Below are 20,419 nucleotides of genomic sequence, written 5' to 3' on the forward strand. Positions count from 1 at the left end.
TTCTACAAGCGCTCAAAGAACAACAAAAAAGAACGGCCTGCTGAGAGGAAAGCAACATTCGATCGAATTACAGAATGCAAATTTTTACATTCGTTCGACAGAATCCGATTGGATCGAAACACAGAATAGGGGTGTATGTCACTTAAACGATCCTATTAATATGCGAACATTAACAAATAGACGGTATTAGCATGGGTAACAGTAACAGTTTAGATTTCCACTTCGATACTTTTTATTGGGCAAAGCAGTCTACTACTTCATTCCTTCTGTTTCAACAGATTTTGCGACCGATTATTCGGGCACAGAACCTTAATATAATTAATGCTTCGATCCTACTAACACTAACAATACTACCATGCCGGAATCCAAGACAGCTGGCTTGTAGGACCAGCGCCCTATGCATTGACCCGCCAACCGAGCACTTATAATAATTCCATATTTTTGAATAAGCATAAAACCCTTTTATTTTTGTTTCAGGTAATAAATTATAGTTGATTTACATATATCTCGTCTTACATTATATATATATATATATATATATATATATATATATATATATATATATATATATATATATATATATATATATATATATATATATATATATATATATATATATATATATATATATATATATATATATATATATATATATATATATATATATATATATATATTAAGAGGAAATAAACTGTTTATTCTACATAATGGACCAAATATTATCTTTTTAAATTGCTGTTCCTCGTTCCAGGTTCTGTTTGATCTCTGTGGTGTGTTCCCCATAAAATCGTTCAAGCTTCTTGTTGAATCGAGCGTTCTTTTCATTAATGTAATCAATATCCGCATCATCGTTATGTGTTCTCCTGCGCGAGAACTTCTTTCGTTTGTCAATTTGCTGTTCCAAATCTTTCACCATTTTATCTACAGCCTTCGGAGAATCTTTGTGCATTCCTTGCAGTACTACATTCGGACCCCCATAGAAGGCATCGCCATACTTTTCTTTTTGCTCCTCGTATCTCACCAAATCCCTCGGTTCCATGTTCTTAATCAGTCGACTATACTGCCTGGCCGTTTGAGCTTCATAGTCCGAAAATCCGGGATCAACATTCCGCTTCTTCGCCTTCAATTTGTCAAATCGTTCAGCCTCCGCAGCCGAAATTTTCATCAGTTTGACACGATTGTAATCTAAGCCTCTAGCCTCAGCGTCTGACTTTGCTTTGCTATCATCGATAAGCCAATCTGCTTGTCGTTTTCGAGCTTCCCAGTTGATCGGAAGTTTCTTCCGTTCATCCTCAGCAACTACTTCTTGATGATTCGAATTACGTGCTTCGTTTCGTTGCAAATGCAGTTTTCGCAAACGTTCCATCCGTTCAGCATGTTTCGCTGCGAAAGTCTTTGCAGCAGGGGGATCTGCAACAGAGGATGATGCCTCAACCGGAGGTTCCATATTACGGATTATTCTCTACAAAAACAATAAAAAATGTAACTGAATTTGCGTACTAAATGACTATGTTTAATCGAACAAATACAACAAACAACTAAATAAACAAATAAGATAGCTGTCAATGCCAAATGCATCAGATGTTAGCGTTTATGAACGAGATCGAACGAATAATTGTATATGTTGTATATACTCATAACGAACCCCACGCCAAGGATGCCAGGTCATTTTTTTTATTTTCGATTAACACCACTCAGTGATGATTAATAATTACCTTTGGAGAAAGGCTGCGTCCAAAATGTAACTGAGAATTATCTTACAACAAACTTCTACAACAAATAGCTGCATTAAATCAATGTATTGGTATTGATAAGAAGTGGAGTAGTTCTATGATAAAAGGTAGTCTAAATTTACCTTTATTTACCAATATGTGTCGATAGTACAGAAGTATTACCGAGGATAGTTTGTCTTTTACTTACACCGAAACCAGAGAGCCACGGTTTATGGGTTCAAATAAAAATAAATATAAACAAAATTGGCCAGAAACAACATTAATAGTGATCTTCATTATTTATGTTTACATTACATTGCACATCTTTTTCAATATTTGAACTTCATTCGTAACTCATTATTTAAGCACTCTTATTTGCACATTTATAATCTACAGTTGAAATTTTTAGCCATCGGTAAAGTAGATGGTTTTCATTATAGCTACTTTAATAATGTGCAATTCTTGCTTCACCTGTCAGATTCTATAAGAGTCTAATAATCGCCTTTTCAACTTTATAATATTTATAAGAACCTGTGTAACTCCGCTGCATTTAATAAATGTCTTACGCGAATTTTTAAAGCTTAAATAATGTAAAGTTATAATGCGTCGTGGTTACTTGCGATCTATAGTGATTTTGGAAAAGTATTGAGTCTTCCATGTACTGACATAATTTCAGATGGTTTTGTGTTGTCTTTTGTACTGGAGTACGTTATTGTCGTTTTCATTGCTGGTGATAAATGTCTGTTTTTGTAAAGTAATACGTGTAACGCGGATCAATTTATATCAACCATTTGATTTTCCAACTCGATCAATGACACAAGAGTAACATTTTTGATTGATGACTTATACAATGATAAGTCGATGCATTTTTGTTGCTGGTTTTTAACGATATTAAATTAACTTGATATTATAAGAAATTAACTTGAGATAATAGGAAAGAATGAACATGGAAACTGTAGAGCCATAGTACTCCAAAAAGAGGATAGGTGATAAAGAACTGAAAGTGGAGAAGTGACAAAGATCATGTAAGTAAGCAGAAGACTTCTTGTAACTAAACTTTTATCTATTATCTGGGAGTCGAACTTAAGCATCTTATCAATGCAAATCGTTCGAGTCTCTGGTATGTCGGAAACTAAAGGTAATGGACTATATGCTACCCTTTACTACCCGAACCTTCGCTAGAAATTTTGATGGGTTCCCATCGTACACAGTGATGAATGGTGCGCTGTCAACGCAATCCAGTTGAGCTTGCGCGAAATGAAACTTGAATTCGCTCATCTATTACAGTAGGTAGATGGAGTATTAATAAATAAAGCCATATAAAACTAATCTACATGATAATAGCCATAGTGAATTCATGTCAGATAGTTCAGCAGAAGTTCTTTATAACTATTTTTTCAGTTGCATTTTTGGTTACTACAGCATATTGAAACAACAAATCATATCATTTGTGTACAATACTTCGTAGTTGAACAAAACCGTGTTTATCGTTGAATCAAACACATACCATAACAAATGAGGTTACGACAACATACAAGATTTTAATATAATTTGAACTGCGGGATGTTTACGCATATCACCATTTTGGCATGATATTCGGGATATCATGAATGAAACTATATCAAAAGTTGCAACTATCATTTATGAATGTCACTTTGAAAATGACAATACACAATCATTATAACTTTACTTTACTACTTTACTACTTTACTACCCGAACCTTCGCTAGAAATTTTGATGGGTTCCCATCGTACACAGTGATGAATGGTGCGCTGTCAACGCAATCCAGTTGAGCTTGCGCGAAATGAAACTTGAATTCGCTCATCTATTACAGTAGGTAGATGGAGTATTAATAAATAAAGCCATATAAAACTAATCTACATGATAATAGCCATAGTGAATTCATGTCAGATAGTTCAGCAGAAGTTCTTTATAACTATTTTTTCAGTTGCATTTTTGGTTACTACAGCATATTGAAACAACAAATCATATCATTTGTGTACAATACTTCGTAGTTGAACAAAACCGTGTTTATCGTTGAATCAAACACATACCATAACAAATGAGGTTACGACAACATACAAGATTTTAATATAATTTGAACTGCGGGATGTTTACGCATATCACCATTTTGGCATGATATTCGGGATATCATGAATGAAACTATATCAAAAGTTGCAACTATCATTTATGAATGTCACTTTGAAAATGACAATACACAATCATTATAACTTTTCTTCACGTTTCGTCTTAGACTCGTCAGTGCAGAACAGTTCAAATTGAACTGCTTAGTGCAAACTTAAACAATTCAATTTGAACCGTTAAGCAGACGTAAAGTTAATGCTACGTGCAAAACACTGTTCTGCACTGACGAGACTAAGACGAAACGTAAAGAAAAGTAAAAACGGTTATGTGCTCTTAGCACAAACTGAATATAACCCCTAAATGAGAATCATTATAGTTTTGATTTTATCAACGAATATTGGCGTTCGGAGATCGATAAATAAGAGACTTCAATTATTGATTGAATTGTAGGAGAGAAAAGCAATATTATTGATCTTGCTCCTAATGGGTACATTCAATATGACAACTTGATTGTCAAACGATATCATTTCGATCTTGACTAATAGCTAATGTGAACATGGTATAAATGCGACACTTTAATTATTGATTGAATTTTAACATAAAGTCGTGATGTGCATGTCATCTCGGTATATCTGATATCAGCGCTAATGTGAACAAGGTATAAAAAGATAAAAATCAATAATTTTGAACATTGACAACCTTAAAAAACTGGCATTCGTGGTAAAAACCACGTTCACAGATTAGCTGTCAAAGGAAGAACAGATTACAGCAGGGATGCCATTTATACAGATTTATCTGTATTATACAGATTTTTACATCCTCATACAGATCTAATACAGAATACAGATTTTATACAGATTCCCTAAATTTAATACAGATTTATACAGATTTCACAAGAAGTAATAAAGAAAAATTAAACTATTTTCGTCTGAGCTATCTTTCAGTATTTGATTGCAGTGACGAGATGAAAGTTTATTAATCAACGGACAAATCACAAATTAAAGTAAAAATTTGTGTGCATATGTTTGATGATCAACACAAAAAAAAACATTTATATTACAATTTGAAGCTTTATTATTAGGCTAAGGCCGTAGACAGAGTGAGCAGGAGAAAGTAGAGCCAAACTTGGTACTGACAAAAGCGAGTAATGTACTTACAGTAAATTAAAAGGACCTTGTCAGAGAGAAAGCTGAGCAGATTTATCGCTTGCACTCTAACAGGGCCCCTTTGGCTTGCTGAAAGTATGCTTCCCTCTTCTGGTCTGCTAATGTCAACCACCAGCTCGGTTCAGCTTCTCGCGTTTATTCTGTCTGCGGCCTGAGAGTTGTATGACCTGACTAGAAGTTGCATATTAAGTCAACTTTTAAACCTAGAAATGTATGTGTAATTGAAATTTAATTGTGGTTGAAAAAAAAAACATTCATATTAAATTTCGTCTTTACACATTTTTTGGTGAACTCCGAAGATATGAAAAATAAATGCTCATTGAAACTCTCATTCTATAACCATAATCTGTTGAGATAGCGTTCAACGTCATTTCATTGCAGAAATTTCCTTTTATTAGTGAATACAGATAAATACAGATTTTTCATACAGGGTAATACAGATTTTCTCTGAAAATATCTGGCATCTCTGGATTACAGTCCCGTTAATTTCGCGCGCGATTTGTTATTGCCCCGTTTACACTTCTGCTGGCTGCCAGCATGCTGGTGTCAGTGTGCTGCCCTCTTAGGAAAAAACGTTCAACTGTGGTCCAACGATCCAAAGTATTAGACCAACGAAGAACCACCGTTGAACGTTTTTTTCCTAAGAGGGCAGTACTCTGACACCAGCATGCTGGCAGCCAGCAGAAGTGTAAACGAGGCATATGGAATCACACATACACGAAAACGCTTGGGCATCTCAAACAAAACAAAATATACGAACATCGTATCGGTACTTTCATTCAGCAAACCAACCAACGAAGCTTCAAAGAACAGGCAGTCACGAAAGTAATCTGCGCAAGTTTGGTCGTGGTGCTTGTGTTGCATGTGTACGCGTACGGATCATGCGTTGTAAAAATACAGTACATGGATGAGGGTTCAAAAATTAAATGGATGCCATCGGAAAACAAGCGTCTTTACAATTTAAATTCGTGTGGTCGGCAGCATAACATTTTCTAAAGTATGTTGGTGCATTGAAAAAGTTTTGTTAATGCAATGATTCTAAGTTGAGTGTAATAAGGTTCTTTAGTGCGCTTATAGTGACAAATTAGTGATTTTTTGTGTGTGTGGAAGATGGATACGCCGAAGCGGATTAAGACTATTTCCTCACTTGTAAGCAGTCCTGCATTGCATAATCAGGTGTTATTAGGAGCGGACTCAACACCATCTGGATATAATCATCACCATCATTGGAATCCGGTTGGTGGCTGGCCACCGGAAGCATTGACCAGTCCAGCATCAACATGTAGCTCACCGGAGACTTTATTTGGAAAAACACTTACTGGGACACCGACTACAACCACCAATTGCGGTAGTAGCAACAATGACTGGAAGCATCAACTCGGAACAAGTTCGGCGGAAAAATCGGAAAACAAACGAGGCCGTCCAAGATCCGAGGCTCTCACAACTCTGATGGTAGAAGGTTCCGTCTCTCCATCGGCAATCAAATGTCGATACTGCAATCGTGTGTTTCCACGGGAGAAATCGCTCCAGGCCCATCTACGGACGCACACAGGTACGAACGCTGAAAGGGAACCGGTCAAGCATGAAGGTTTTTACAGCTCAGTTTTCTGGAGAAAAAAAAATACTGCCGGTTGTCGGTATGGCTTGCACGAAAAAACAAAAGGTGCTGCCCGGTGGAAACAACAAACGCCATAGCAGGTTTCAAACACCTGCTATGGCAAAAAAATTGAGGGGTTTTCATCGTTTTCGAATTTTATTGCTTCATCTGGCATCTGAACCCTTGCTCACCTTGCAGCGCATGTCCCTGATGGAACAGCACAGCACCTAATTTTACGGTCATAATGATAACGAGCATGTGCTCGAAAGTAGAAGCGATTTAAAGTATTTAATGGAGATGAATTGGTTTTCAGGATGGCCTAAACATTTAAATTTGAATTGCAAAAAAAAAAGTAATCAGGATATGAATTCTATTATTTCCAAGGAGGCTATTTTATTTGCTCCGACGAAATTCAAAACTATGTAGCTATTACAATTTGCTTGCTTAGTGATTGAACTATTTGCATAATGAGTTACGTTTTCTATGGTACACTGCGTGATGTGACATCCCGTAATCGAATTGTGGCAAGAAATCGTGCAAATAAAGCGTGGAAATTTTTCCGGGTTTCGTGATATCGGCCATCCGAATTTGCTTATGTGATTCGGTTTTTCTTCTTGCTCTGAGTTTCTCGATTTCTTCTTTCGCAGCCTCCGTATCGATTCGCATCCGTAAAGGCACAATAGTTGCAAAACCAATCTCGTTTCTTCGATCAACCGGTGTGCTCTTGTTTTCCATTATCATCGAATCGATTGATTTTTTTTCCGCTGGATTGGGAAAGAGAAAACGGGGACGCGAAATCAGCAGTTAAATACCTCGCTAGATATGGTTGAGTAGATATATTTAAATATGGACTTTTTTTTTGGAAAATAGATTATTCATAAGCTGTCGTCAATGTCTGGTTTTAAAAACCTCTGTTTAAATTTTAAGTCGCAAAACTCGGTTCACATTCAAAGCAACAGCGTTTTTCCTGATGATTGAATTCAATGAAACGACTATTGCAAACCGAACACTATTGAAAAGTGCTCGAAAAGGGTAAATTAAGTACGATGTTAAATCTGCAACAACCAAAAAATAGAACCAAATGTAAAATTATGGTAAAAAATGCTTGAATTGAATAAGATGCTGACTTCGAATACGATATTTTCGTTGGTGAGACGAAGAACACAAAACGAAAGAGAGATTTTTAAGCCATTTAATGATGCTACTGCAGGCCAATCAATAAGCAGAAGAAGTAGAAGCAGTTAGCTGGCTGGATCTAGCAAAGCCAGTGCCTATTACCAGGGTTGCCACATTTAAATCTGCATTTTTCAGAAGAAAAATCTGTAAATCTGTATCGGGAGCTCAAAAACCTGTATTGAAAATCTGTATATAGAAGTGATAAGAAATCGAAGCACAAAGGAAAGAAAAGTCTTTAGAACCCAAATTTAAAGAAACCAAAACTTTTCTTAGTCTGAATTTTATGATGTTGTAGTTGAAAAAACGCTGGAAGTTTTTTTTGCGCGTGACCCTCTCTAAGTTGTTTTTGCGTTTGACCCTGATTTGACAAAAAACTTTTAACATCCATTCTGAAAGTGAGAACTTAGTCTGATTATTTTCACTTTCGTTCATTAGGTATAATGCGATTGGCAATCGTTCTTCTTTACTACCTTACGTTATGGCCGAGGCCATAATCTTTCCATCTTATCAGAAGCAACTTTTGAAGGCATACGCAATTACGCTACACTAGTTGTAACTAAAAGCAAGCATAAACGAATATAGCAGATATAACATCTGTGTTTAATGTCCTTAACATACTCTTTTATATAAGTTTTATCCTCTTTTTAGAATTAACACACAATCAGGATAATGTTTTCACTTTGAAAAAAATCAATAACATTATTTAATACATTTTAACTCAATCATTAAACAATTTTTAATCCACGCTATCAAAAATCTGTACAAATCTGTATTTTTTGCCAAAAAATCTGTATTCTGCATATACAGAATCTTGGTCACAAATTTATCTGAAAAATCTGTAAAATGCAGATTAATCTGTATATGTGGCAACCCTGCCTATTACGCTTATTGCATTATTATATACATACAGGGTAAAATCAGAACAGAGATGAAACAAGAGAAACGATGAGAATCAAGGGATCAAAACGAAATACATACCGACACTGAAAATGATGCAGCGAATGCCAGCAAGACCACATACAGCAAATTCAGTCTCAGAAGGGATCGGGACTTCGCAAGAATAACGATCTACAACGAAATTGCGCAGAATGAAAAAATATACGAATGAAGCTCAAGTGGAAGGGAAAATACGAGGGAGTTTTTAAATAGAAGCATGAATACATATTGGATTTGTTGAGTTCAATTAGAAACAATTTCAAAGCCGCTTGAAACAGTAAAAAACTTTTTTTAAATCACTTTTCCAATATGAACATATTGTGCAAACAATAAACTTTAGCAATCATTCTTCGGTAGACAAGAATTGCCAAGATCTGTAATCTCGGTTAAAACAAATTCTTCGAAATGCTAATGGAGACGTAACAATCTTTCAATGCTGAATCCTTACAAAATTTCTGTGGGTTTGTATAAATTTTATATCGTTCGAGTTGGCAGCTCCTTTGGGTACAGTTATCGAATATTCCTTACCTTAACAACCAATGTCACGCCAGAATCTAACAAGATCAAACATGATGCATCATTTTCCATGCTTGGTCCGCAAACTTCGACCCGAGACTCGGTGTATCATGTTGGAATTGCAGTTGGGACATATTTCCATTCTAAAGTTGCACGTGTTCCGCAAGGGATAACGTTTTTAAATACTCGCAAAGGAGTTTTGTAAGCCGTGCTTGCCGTCGCTATGTTTTTGCACATTTCAGCCCTCCTGCAGTAGGCTTTTGTTCGTCCCTAATCGTAAAAATCGAAAGGAAGGGAAAAAAACGAAGATTACACGGAACACAATAAAAAGGTAGATTGGGCAGGTAAACCCTTCGGAGTGTAGATTCCTTTTTTTTTTTTGTTTTGAACGGGAAATTTCCTGTGTAAAGGGATAGTCCTGAACATGTGTGGCAACTTTTACGGACCGGTGAGATTTGTATTTCTTGTTTTGTTACTTGCAAAGGACCCTTCTGCGATTCTCATTCCAAATCAAAGTTGAAACTTTTTAGGATGATGCGCAATAGACTAATCCTGCAGTTGTAAATTAAATCTATATTTTTTATGTTTCTTTGATTAAATAAGTATAAGACAGTGGTTCGGATAGCATATTCTAATGAAAACGTCAGAAGAGTATGTTCTTAATAGATATTGTCTAAAATCTGATCCAAGTTTGATTGATATGATTACATCTAGCAGATGAATCCCAATCATCCAATTGCATCAACAAAGATGAACAATTCTAACTACGACACAGCTAGCATGTAATCACTTTAATGACTAATTATCTATTTCAAGCGCCAAGAACTAAATCAAAAACTGAAAACCAATGTACTAATCGAGATCATGGCTTCTCAGTGTCATGTACCAATTGATTCAATTTGACGAGATCAGATGTGTATTCGACGACAAATATATATTTACTTTTCTCGTAGACGACAGGGCCAATTTTCACGAACTTAGATTCAAATTTCCATAGCTTGTCCGGTCCCGAAGCACGGTAAACAACGGCTAAAAACTAATATTGATTTTTTAGAGATGTATTTTTCTTTCATTTATTACCGACGGCTAAACTTGATGAGTGAGTTGTGATTTTCAGTTATATTTTTTATCTTAGGGTTCTATTTTTATTGAAGGAGGGTATACAGACTCAAATTGCATCACAAGGAAATATCCGACAAAATTCACCCATTCAATCGATCATCTCCAAACTTTCTGGGAGTCAAATCATTATTCCACTTTTTCCATGTTCGTTTTATTCAGTTTCGATACCATATCCAAATGCACGAACATTTTTCCTAACACTACTCATAAGAACTTGTACATCATTTGGACCAATATTTTTTTTGTTCCTAATATTTTACTTCCTTTGGATGTTTCCGATGCACCTTCTTCATGGTTGTCCAGTACTTGTCAATTGGCCGTAGCTCCGTAGTCCGTAGTTCGGGAGATTGAAGTCTTTAGAAGTAGAAGTAGACGCTTGTGAATGCATTCCTGTATGTATTCGTGCCTATTGATCGTACCGATTGCCAGAACACTCTATCTGTTTCCCACATGAGTAAATTGATTGTCATGTCTTATAATTTTTGGAAAAATTTGGACATCTTCTGTTTATTAGCATCTTCTGGGACATCAAACATATGGTGGGCAGTGAAAAACAGCTGCCGATAGTATGTATTCATGTACGTTTCGTTTCGTCTTAATAGACAATAATAAGACAATGCGATTTTGTCAAAAAGCTGCTGAATTCACGTTTCACACGGTTCTTGCATTAGAGTTTAAGATGCAGTGATGTATCTTCGCGGTATTTACAGCATGTAACTTGTAGGCCATTCCACATACCATGCTCTGAATGTAAAATCTTTTCTCTCAAATACGGTAGTCACAGATGGTTAGGAAACTTTGATTGTGGCTCAGAGAGCGATCGATCGATCGATACTCGAATGGATACTTTATGGATAAATTTATAAATATACTGAGTTTTTGTCGATAATAACAATTCTACTAATTAAGTTTTGTTTTATGTGCACTTCAAATTATTTCTGCATAAAATACATTAATCGCAAGATAATATTTAGAGTTATTTTAGTTTAAATATTCCCCTACACTTCCTACACATCTATCTTCCTGGAAATTCATGGAATGCCAGAAGAACTAAATGCTTCTTGAGTTAAGCCACTGAGTGCGAAATTTGCGCACATTTTTGTATGAAACGAAGCGCTGCTCTGAAAGTGCATGGTCCAACAAGCCGAAAAGATGGTGATCGGATAGGACCAGTGCTGGTGAGTAAGCCGCATGGTCAAACCCTTCCAACTGGAGACTTCCTAGCGTAAAGCGAACGTCTTCCGTCTTCGGTAATATTTGTAACAGTTGTGTTTGGGTGAGTCATGAAATTCAAGAAGTATAACTACTACTGGCCATAACTGGTGATGCAAATGAGGCTTTTCAAGTATTGCTTATGTAAAATTTAAGCCAAAAAAAACCTGTTTCAATCCACCTAGTGGTGTAATGTTACCTTTCTCATATCAATCATATTAATAACCGAAATCGTTTAGTTTAGCCCTCTACTGATAATGACTACCGATTGGAATAGTTTTGAGGCCGATTTAGATTTTTTTTCGTTTTTTGTTTCATCCCTTTAAGTGATTGTATAAAATTTTTAACACACTTTACCCTAGATTTCCGGAACCGGAAGTCAGATCCGACTGAATTTGAACCTAAGAAATCGGTTAAATTATCGCTGATAAAAGTGAGTGAAATCAATTTGGAACAAAAATATGACCACTATTTCCGGTGCCTCAAGAATCGGAAACCGGGAACCGGGATAGCCGAGATCAGTTTGTTTGGCAGTGTACTGATAATGACTATCGAACTGAGTAGTTTACAAATGTTTTTACGTTTTTTGTTACGCCCCTTCAGGTGATGGTATAAAATTTTTAACAGACTTTACCCTATAATTCCAGAACCGGAAATCGGATCCAGATGAAATTCAGAAGTTTTGAAATCGGTCACGCCATCTCTGAGAAAAAATGAGTGAATAATTTGAAATTAGAATTTTTACACTACTTACCCTGTCACCATTTCTTTGAATATTAGCTTATAAAAATTGGATGAGCGGTCTCTTAGGAAACCGATTGCACGTTTTCAGTTCATTTTGCACATTTTACACCATATCTCCTGAACCGGAAGTCGGATCTAGATGAAGTTCAATAGCAACCTATGAGACTACAAGGCCTTCAATTTAAATCTTAGTTTAAGAAAATCGGTTGAATGGTCTCTGAAAAAATCGAGTGCACTTTTTATTCATTTTTTTGCACATTTTACCCCATTACCGGAAACCCGATCCGAGTAAAATTCAATAGCATCGGTGAATGAAAATCGGTTCAGCCATCTCCGAGAAAATCGAGTGAACATTTTTGTTACATACACACACAAACAAACAGACATTCGCTCAGTTCGTCGAGCTTTCTATATGAGAAAGGCAAAAATGTTACATTATAAAAACTCTTCACTTTAAATATTTTTTTCACGGTGCCATACGGAATTCCTGAATTTCATCCGGATTCGACTTCCGATTCCGGAGTTATAGGGTAAAGTGTGTTAAATATTGTACATCGTCACTTAATTTCACCGGTGAAATAAAATACGCAAAAAAATCTAAACTGGTTTCAAAACTCCTCAAATCGATAGCTATTATCAGCCACTAAACAAAAAGATTCCGACTATCTTGGTTCCCAGTTTTCGATTTACGATGGGTGATAATACGATGTCAACATTTCATAAGGGCACATAAACCAATGAGAGTTTCTGTTTGTTTACTTTTTCTTTTGTGAATATCTCCTTAATTTTCACGTGTACCTACAAAGTATTCGTGTAGAATGAAAGACAATATCCCCTTATGTTTCCAACAGTACCAAATATGTAACGAACGTTTGTATAATAACGCAGATATAGTCGAGAGAAAGTAAACAAAGAGAATTTGTTTTTAGGCCCTTTTGAAATGTCAATTGTTTTTAGGCCCTTTTGAAATGTTGACATCGAATAGTCATATGATCAAAAATGGATCTCTCTCACTTCTTTCAGAGATTGCAGAACCGAAATCCCCAATCTTAGGGTCAAATGAAAGGTCTTACGATAAACTGCTTTCTGAATCATCGAATCGTTGCTGTTTTTGTTCCATCGAAAGCAATCGTGGCACCCACTTGGAAAAAACCTTTTTCATGCTCAATTTTTCATGAAGGATAGTAAATACACTTCCATATGATATCTGTGTCATCTCAGCAATCTCACGGAGCTTCACTTTACGATCTTTCATTATAATTTTTGTCACTTCACTCACATTTTCCGGTGTAACGGCTTCCACAGGTCTACCCGAGCGTTCCGCGTCATTTGTGTCGGTACGACCACGTTTAAACTCGGCGAACCACCGACAAATCGGTGCTTTTGATGGACAAGAGTCCGGATAACCTTTTTCAATCCATTGTTTCGCTTGCACGTTGTTTTTACCCATTAAAAAACAACGTTTTATCAAAACACGAAACTCGGTTTTTTCCATTTTTTAAACAAACTACAAAATGACTTTACTCCAACCTCGATAACTCAGCTGTTTCTGGTCGGATCGACTTAAAATTTTGACCCGTTTCAAGCAAAGGTTAGTACTCTAGAAGGACGTGGTTACTGGTTTACTACGAGCGCCATCTCTGCTTTAGTCTCGGGACTTATTGATCCATGTGTTATATAATAGTGAACCCACTTCGTTTTCTTAAGGATGACCTACGCGAACAAAGCACTGCTTCATTCTGTAGGTTATAGTAGTTAATGCACAAACAATCCCTTGGTTTCTTTCAAAAATCGAAAAGAAACATTTTGAAAAGAAAGGCTTTTGAGTTCAGAGGGGGAAGTCTCTCTACGTGCCTGCTGTATTTTACTGTAAAATCCGAAATGAACGAATCGCAAACTTAAGGAAATGATCTATCTATTTCGTGTCTTCGTACACCAAAAAATCTGATTGTTCAAAAAAATCGTATATGTTTACATGTATCGTTTTAGGCGCCATACTTAGTTTCGTGAGAAAACTACTAGCACTATCAAAAATGACTTATCTCCGCCACCTATACATTTAAACATCGTGGGGGTAGAACCGTAACCCTACCATGAACCTAAGAATCACGTAGAAGTTATCTGGAAAAACATATAATATAGCTTATCATGTAACTTCTATGTGCGAATGACTTAGTTTCATGAATGACGAATCAGATTGTATTCATTGGAAAGATCAGATGAATGCTATGTGAAATATTAATACGAGATACTGGGTCTTCCAATGTTGTTCATGTGAAATGGCATCGAAAGTTTTTGGGATTGATCATAAATTTAAAGTGTACTTTAAACAAATACAAATTGTTTTATTTGTATTTGCTTTGAATGAGAGTTGTTAGAATAATAATCATAATAAACAATATGTAATATTATATCATTTTCACTAAAGTTGATTATCATTTTTGACATTTTATTTGTTAACAACTAAATGAAAAAAAAATCCAAAGTTGGACGAAAATAAAGGCGGTTTAGGCAAAAATACATGTTATGTATCAGTCGGCATTATTCTAATTTAAATAAGAATTAGCACCGGCGATGGGTGCGCTATTGTATTTCACACGCTGAAAAAATCATGAGATTTAGTTATATTTTATTTTATACCTTCCTGTAATGCTTCGAATACTTCGGATAAATCCATATTAGTAAAATTAGCAACAGAACGTTCAAACTTACTACAGAAATTGTCGCACTTCTATCATATCTGTAAAGCAATTCATTGGACTTAGCAGATAAATCCGTTGATATATAACAGTATGTATGTGAACTGGTTCTATCATATTGATCAATAAATATGATGTTCAAATGAATGTTATGTGTTTTTCATATAACTTTCAATGGATGCACATGACTTGAATGGGATTGTGATTGAATCGGTGTCATGTGATATTTTCAATGATTATTGTTGGATTTATTGTTTCAGTGTAGTTTACGTAAGAACAAATCGATGTTTTATTCCAATAGTAATTGTTTTTATAACCCACCATCCCACTATTCCTATCCGTCTGCGGGTATGAGTTAATGCCCCGATATTGCGCGGAAGTCACACCGACCTACAGCTTTGATTATTCCCGATTGGTAAACCTTGAGTTGATTGATTTTCAAGTTATTATATTTACATATACGACTTAGATCTTGCAAAAAAATCTTAAAAATAACATAAAAGTCCATTGCCCTTCCTCATTCATATATGCTGGCAAATGGCGTATCCGTCCGGCCCTACTCGCGATCATCCAACATCAATTTAAACCACCTTTAATTTAAAAAGCTCCCTTTCACCCATTCCCACGCACGCTTGGCTTCAGCACAGCTCCTCCATCATGCAAGCGTCCAGAGATTTTCCTATGTACATATGTTTTCTCAGTCATCATTTCGAGACGAGCCGAACATGATCTGCCACATCAGCTATACGGCGTAACACCGGTAGCTATTAAAAATCTGCAAACACACACGGCCAATGATCCATCGTGCGTCCGGTGGAGGTTGCGTGGATATGTGTTGTGTCGGTTGCTGTGGTCTGCCCGTTGTGTTGGTGGCATATTTCGGAACTAGCTTTGCCAAATTTTTGCACGTAAGCTACGTGCTTACATTAAGAGAAGATGTATGAGAAGACGCTTTGAGGCTGCATATTAAAAAGTGGTTTTAAAAACCCATTTCTCGACAAGCGCGCACGGTTCGAGTGCCACGGCACGTAAGAATCGGCAAAACGTAACTCGCCTCACAAACGAGACTGTGAGAAGGGAAACAATCAGCGAAAATTTAGATCCTATGTATTTTATGCGGTAGATGACTAGGCCAAAGTATAAGTTGATTGATTGAATCGTGGCGCAGAACTGCGATATTTTCTATGTACACTTCTGACTCGCTCACCATAGCCGAGAAAACCTCGGCAACCTGAATGAAGGTTCGATTTTGATGCCGCATTGAAAAACATCAGTTTGGATTGCCTGAGTAGAAAGAGTGCAGGAAACGGCTGGAGAACTGTTTCCGTTTTATTTATAATCCAGAGCACCAAGATGAAAAAAAAAAATCTGCGCTGCTTAATCGACACTGCACATGATCCGATTGATATTTAATACGATGATAACGGGTGATATGCTTGAAAACACATACTTTTTCAAAAAATCTTATTTCTCTAATTTTTGGAATCATTTAGAATATATAATTCACATGGATAACGATCATATGGTTGTACGACTTTCTCCCGGAAACCATTTCCCAAAAAATAAAGCAACGAAATATTTTCCCCAGAATGTACCGTTCTCCAGAAAATCATATTCACGAAGGTACTAATTAGTAGAAAGACATACAACAGAATGTACCATTCCCCAGAATGCCATCTCCCAGAAGAAGCAAATACCTATAAACTGTTTCCTTATAATGGAAAATAATACAGAAACAACATAGGAACAGATCTTTTGCCAGAAACTCGACTGGACACGTGGTTAAACCGGACAGCTTAAATATCTTATAAAACTGCCTTTATTTCGATTCCTAGATTGACTTTGTAAACGCGCTTGGAGATGACGCGGTAGAGATGATTTGGGTAAAACCCCAGTTTTAATGTTTTTTTTTAATTTTTTAAAAGTGTCCGATTTAGCCACGGTCTCCCCTATATTAGAAAACACCCCCTGATATTTTTTCTGGGTGCGCGCCTGACTAGAATGAGCCAGACGATCATAATTTTTCAGAAAATTTCGGGAATGTTCATTAACTGTAATTTCCAAGGCAACTATGCTTATTTCAAGCTTTGTTAGTCCGAAAAAGAGGGTTCTGAGAATAACGAGTTTAATAAAAAATAATCAATTTATATAACGGGTATAAAGTCATTTAGCTACATTTATTTCAATTCAAACATAGCTTCTTTAAATTGGGTATTTGTTTCCGCATATAGTATATAGTAACAAGCTAACCTTTCGTCGTTAAGTTCGGTGTATTGTACGTGTACTAACAATATATTGTTTAGATACATCGTTTAATTTACTTATCGTCTTACTTTGAATCTTCTAGTGATAAAGTGTAGTAAATAGCACACTATCATTTTATATAAATATCTTATTTAATGCAAACACAATATTCTGCTTGTCATAGATGATTCAGGTCGAGATGGCCGGCCACTGCGGGGGCAGCGTCCCCGCAGAAATCACCTCTGTCTAGTTGCGGGTGTTTGCCCGGATTACCCAAAGCTACGGGCAGCGAGGTCGGGCAGCAGGTCATTAAAAACGATGAGGCGTAGCCGCATTAAACCTTTCAAAATCGCAGTAAATTATAACAAATTCTATTAAGTAGCATGTTGAGCTGTTATGCCAAACTATGCCGATCATATTCTTAAAAGCGATTTTTGTTCTTGTATGGCCAAATAACCCAGCTCAATATTGAGGATAGTTCCGTACAAGTAAAATCAAAGCATTCGATTTTTAAACTAACTACATAGCTTGCTAATTGTTTTAAACTATTCTTCCTGTTCTTTTCTTCTAGGCGAACGACCGTATCAGTGTGACTATCCGGGATGTACCCGCGCATTCACCCAGAGTGGTCAGCTGAAAACTCACCAGCGGTTGCACACCGGAGAACGACCGTTCATATGTTCGGCCGCCAACTGCCAAATGCGCTTTACCCATGCCAATCGGCACTGTCCCGATCATCCTTACGACACATTGAAACGGTGCGACGATTTTGTAATACAAACCGTTCCGGAACAGAACAGTGAAGTACTGAAATGGTTGGACAAATACCGAATGGAACGGGAGGACCGAACTCCCACCCGGAAGACACCCAAGCGGGCAAATCACAGCGCTCAGAACGAGAATGAAAACCGTTCGCGAACTGCTAGTAACAATGAGAACTACGCTATCAACGGTACTACCTTCCAGTCACCGATAACACCTCGATCGCCCTTCAAAAGTCGTAAGGGTCTGATGTGTGAGCTGGATATGAATGCGGGTATGGGATTGGCAGCTAGTCCGATTACAGCCAAGACGAAACCGAATATTCCCAAATTGATCCAATGGCAAGAGCCCACTAGCCAAGAAGAGGACGAATCGGGTGATGAATCCAGTGGCATTCCGATTCGTTCAACGTTCAATCCTAAAAAGAAGTGGCTTCGTGATGCATGGCAGGAGGACCTTGCAAAACCACTGGAACCAAGCATTATTTCGCCACAAGTGCTTTCCAGCACAACCTCAACAGCAGCTTTGAAACAACAGCTTAACCAGGAAAGAAACAACCTAAACAATAACACTACTCTTGATCCTAACCAAATGCGTCCTACAGTTCTGATGGTAGCCAGCAAGGATTCTGCTCGCCCGCTCAACGAGCAAACCGTTCCGTCAACGCAAACCGGGAAACCAGAGGAATCTAACCGGAAATTACAGGGAGCGCTTGCTTTGATGCAACTGGCTACTGAGGAATCGGCAGCGCTAATGGCACCGTATATGGCAGACACACCAATCAAAGAAGTAATTGACAATATTGATGGAAACACAAATACTTCCTGCTCGCCACCATTAACAACTACTTTTGCTGAGCATCGACCGCTACGAATACCAATGATATCCCATCTATCCGGTGACATTGATCATAGCATACCGTTTACACTAGCCGCCGAAGCATACGCTAACTATCAACGGTTGTGAACGGAAAATTTTCTTGTACTATTCTAACTTCCTTGTAATCCGATCTCTTCTATAATCTGCCTTTCTGGATTTTAAAAGATCCCACTAGTTTACAATGTCCAAAGAAAGCAACCCCAGGAAGGGCAAGGGTATCGATCGCGCTCCGTAAACTTTACCCTGTGATGTATCTGTGTATTTTATTTTAGGTTCTTTACTGTTTATTTTCAGTTTAATAGATTTTTAAACATACGATATAGTTTTTGATCTGTTAACATTTTTCGATTATAGCCACCCAAGCAAACTAATCACTGTATAATCTACGTGAAATACTATGAATTTCGTTTTAAATTCGCAAACCGCAGAACATGAAAGCTATTTATTTGATTTATGATTTGAAGTCTGCATAACTATTTTGAGCAATAGTCTCAAACCTACAGAAAAAGAAAATTACCAACCAAGCTCGAAATCCATTTTAGGTTAGAATCACAGCGAGCATATTTTATAATATGTACTATAGATAGGTATTACTTACGAACGACTCATTATATTTTCCACGAAATGCATCCATGATGTTTTAATAAACTGGTACAAAATACTGATTGTTTTTTTTTTATACCAAGTATTTATTTCATTTTTGAATTCATTCCGTCAGTTTGAGCCCGATCATTATTCCCGTATCTTTGTTAACTATGTACTTATATCGGTCAATAATAACTATCAACAATGTGCAAATACTAATTACTTTATTTTAAAAGTGCACATCCCGTCTCCGGGACATGGACGAATGAATTGTAGATTTATATGATACTCCATATTTGGCCACCTTTCTATAATGTCTCTATACTCCCACTGCATGAGCATCCTCCTCGATTGCACATACCTCTCTCCTCGATTGCACACACCGTACAAGATCTTCCTCACAATTGCCGACCCTTTTGAGATGTTGTACTGCGCATTATGTAGGGCATTATCCCTTCCGGCATTCGTTTTCGTTCGGCACGTCAGGAAAGACGTGGTACTTCGGTACCAAATATATAAGTGTTTTGCAAATAGCATTAACTTTACGTCTGCTTAGCGGTTCAAGTTGAACTGTTTAAGTTTGCAATAAGCAGTTCAATTTGAATTGCTCTGCACTGACGAGTCTAAGACGAAACGTAAAGAAAAGTAAAAACGGTTATGTGCCCTAAGCACAAACATAGGCTAACCCCTAAATGAAATAAACATAGATTTCCCATTGTACGGAGACACTAACAGCGCGTCTAACGAGAAACGGGTGTACTTTTTTCCATTAGCTATTGTTATAAATAAAATAAACCTAGATTCCCCAGTGTAATAGTACTGTAGTTGAGCAACCCGTGACACCAAAAGCGCCGTCTGGTATAGAATGGGTGCGTAAATGCTCCTGAAATGCATGTACAAAGTTTTCTGCGCATTTAACACAACCACAGTAGCTAATGGAAAAAAAGTACGCCGTTTCTCACTTGAAGGGCTGTCAGTGTCACC

The 20,419-nt window shown here is 36.9% G+C and overlaps 2 protein-coding genes across 2 annotated transcripts; one reads left to right on the forward strand and one right to left on the reverse strand.

Moving 5' to 3' along the window:
• Window positions 1–686: 686 nt before the first annotated feature.
• Window positions 687–1,550, reverse strand: LOC131435884 (pre-mRNA-splicing factor Syf2). The gene has a single exon (XM_058604143.1). It carries the CDS (start codon window positions 1,445–1,447, stop codon window positions 728–730), a length of 720 nt encoding a protein of 239 aa, XP_058460126.1. The 5' UTR covers window positions 1,448–1,550; the 3' UTR covers window positions 687–727.
• Window positions 1,551–5,713: 4,163 nt separating this feature from the next.
• On the forward strand, window positions 5,714–19,496 carry LOC131435882 (Krueppel homolog 1-like). Its single transcript, XM_058604141.1, has 2 exons — window positions 5,714–6,515; window positions 17,781–19,496. The coding sequence occupies exons 1-2, from the start codon at window positions 6,074–6,076 to the stop codon at window positions 18,935–18,937; spliced, it is 1,599 nt and encodes a 532-aa protein (XP_058460124.1). The 5' UTR covers window positions 5,714–6,073; the 3' UTR covers window positions 18,938–19,496.
• Window positions 19,497–20,419: the final 923 nt, after the last annotated feature.

The sequence above is a fragment of the Malaya genurostris genome, chromosome 3 (genome assembly GCF_030247185.1).
Source record: "Malaya genurostris strain Urasoe2022 chromosome 3, Malgen_1.1, whole genome shotgun sequence".
NCBI lineage: Eukaryota > Metazoa > Arthropoda > Insecta > Diptera > Culicidae > Malaya > Malaya genurostris.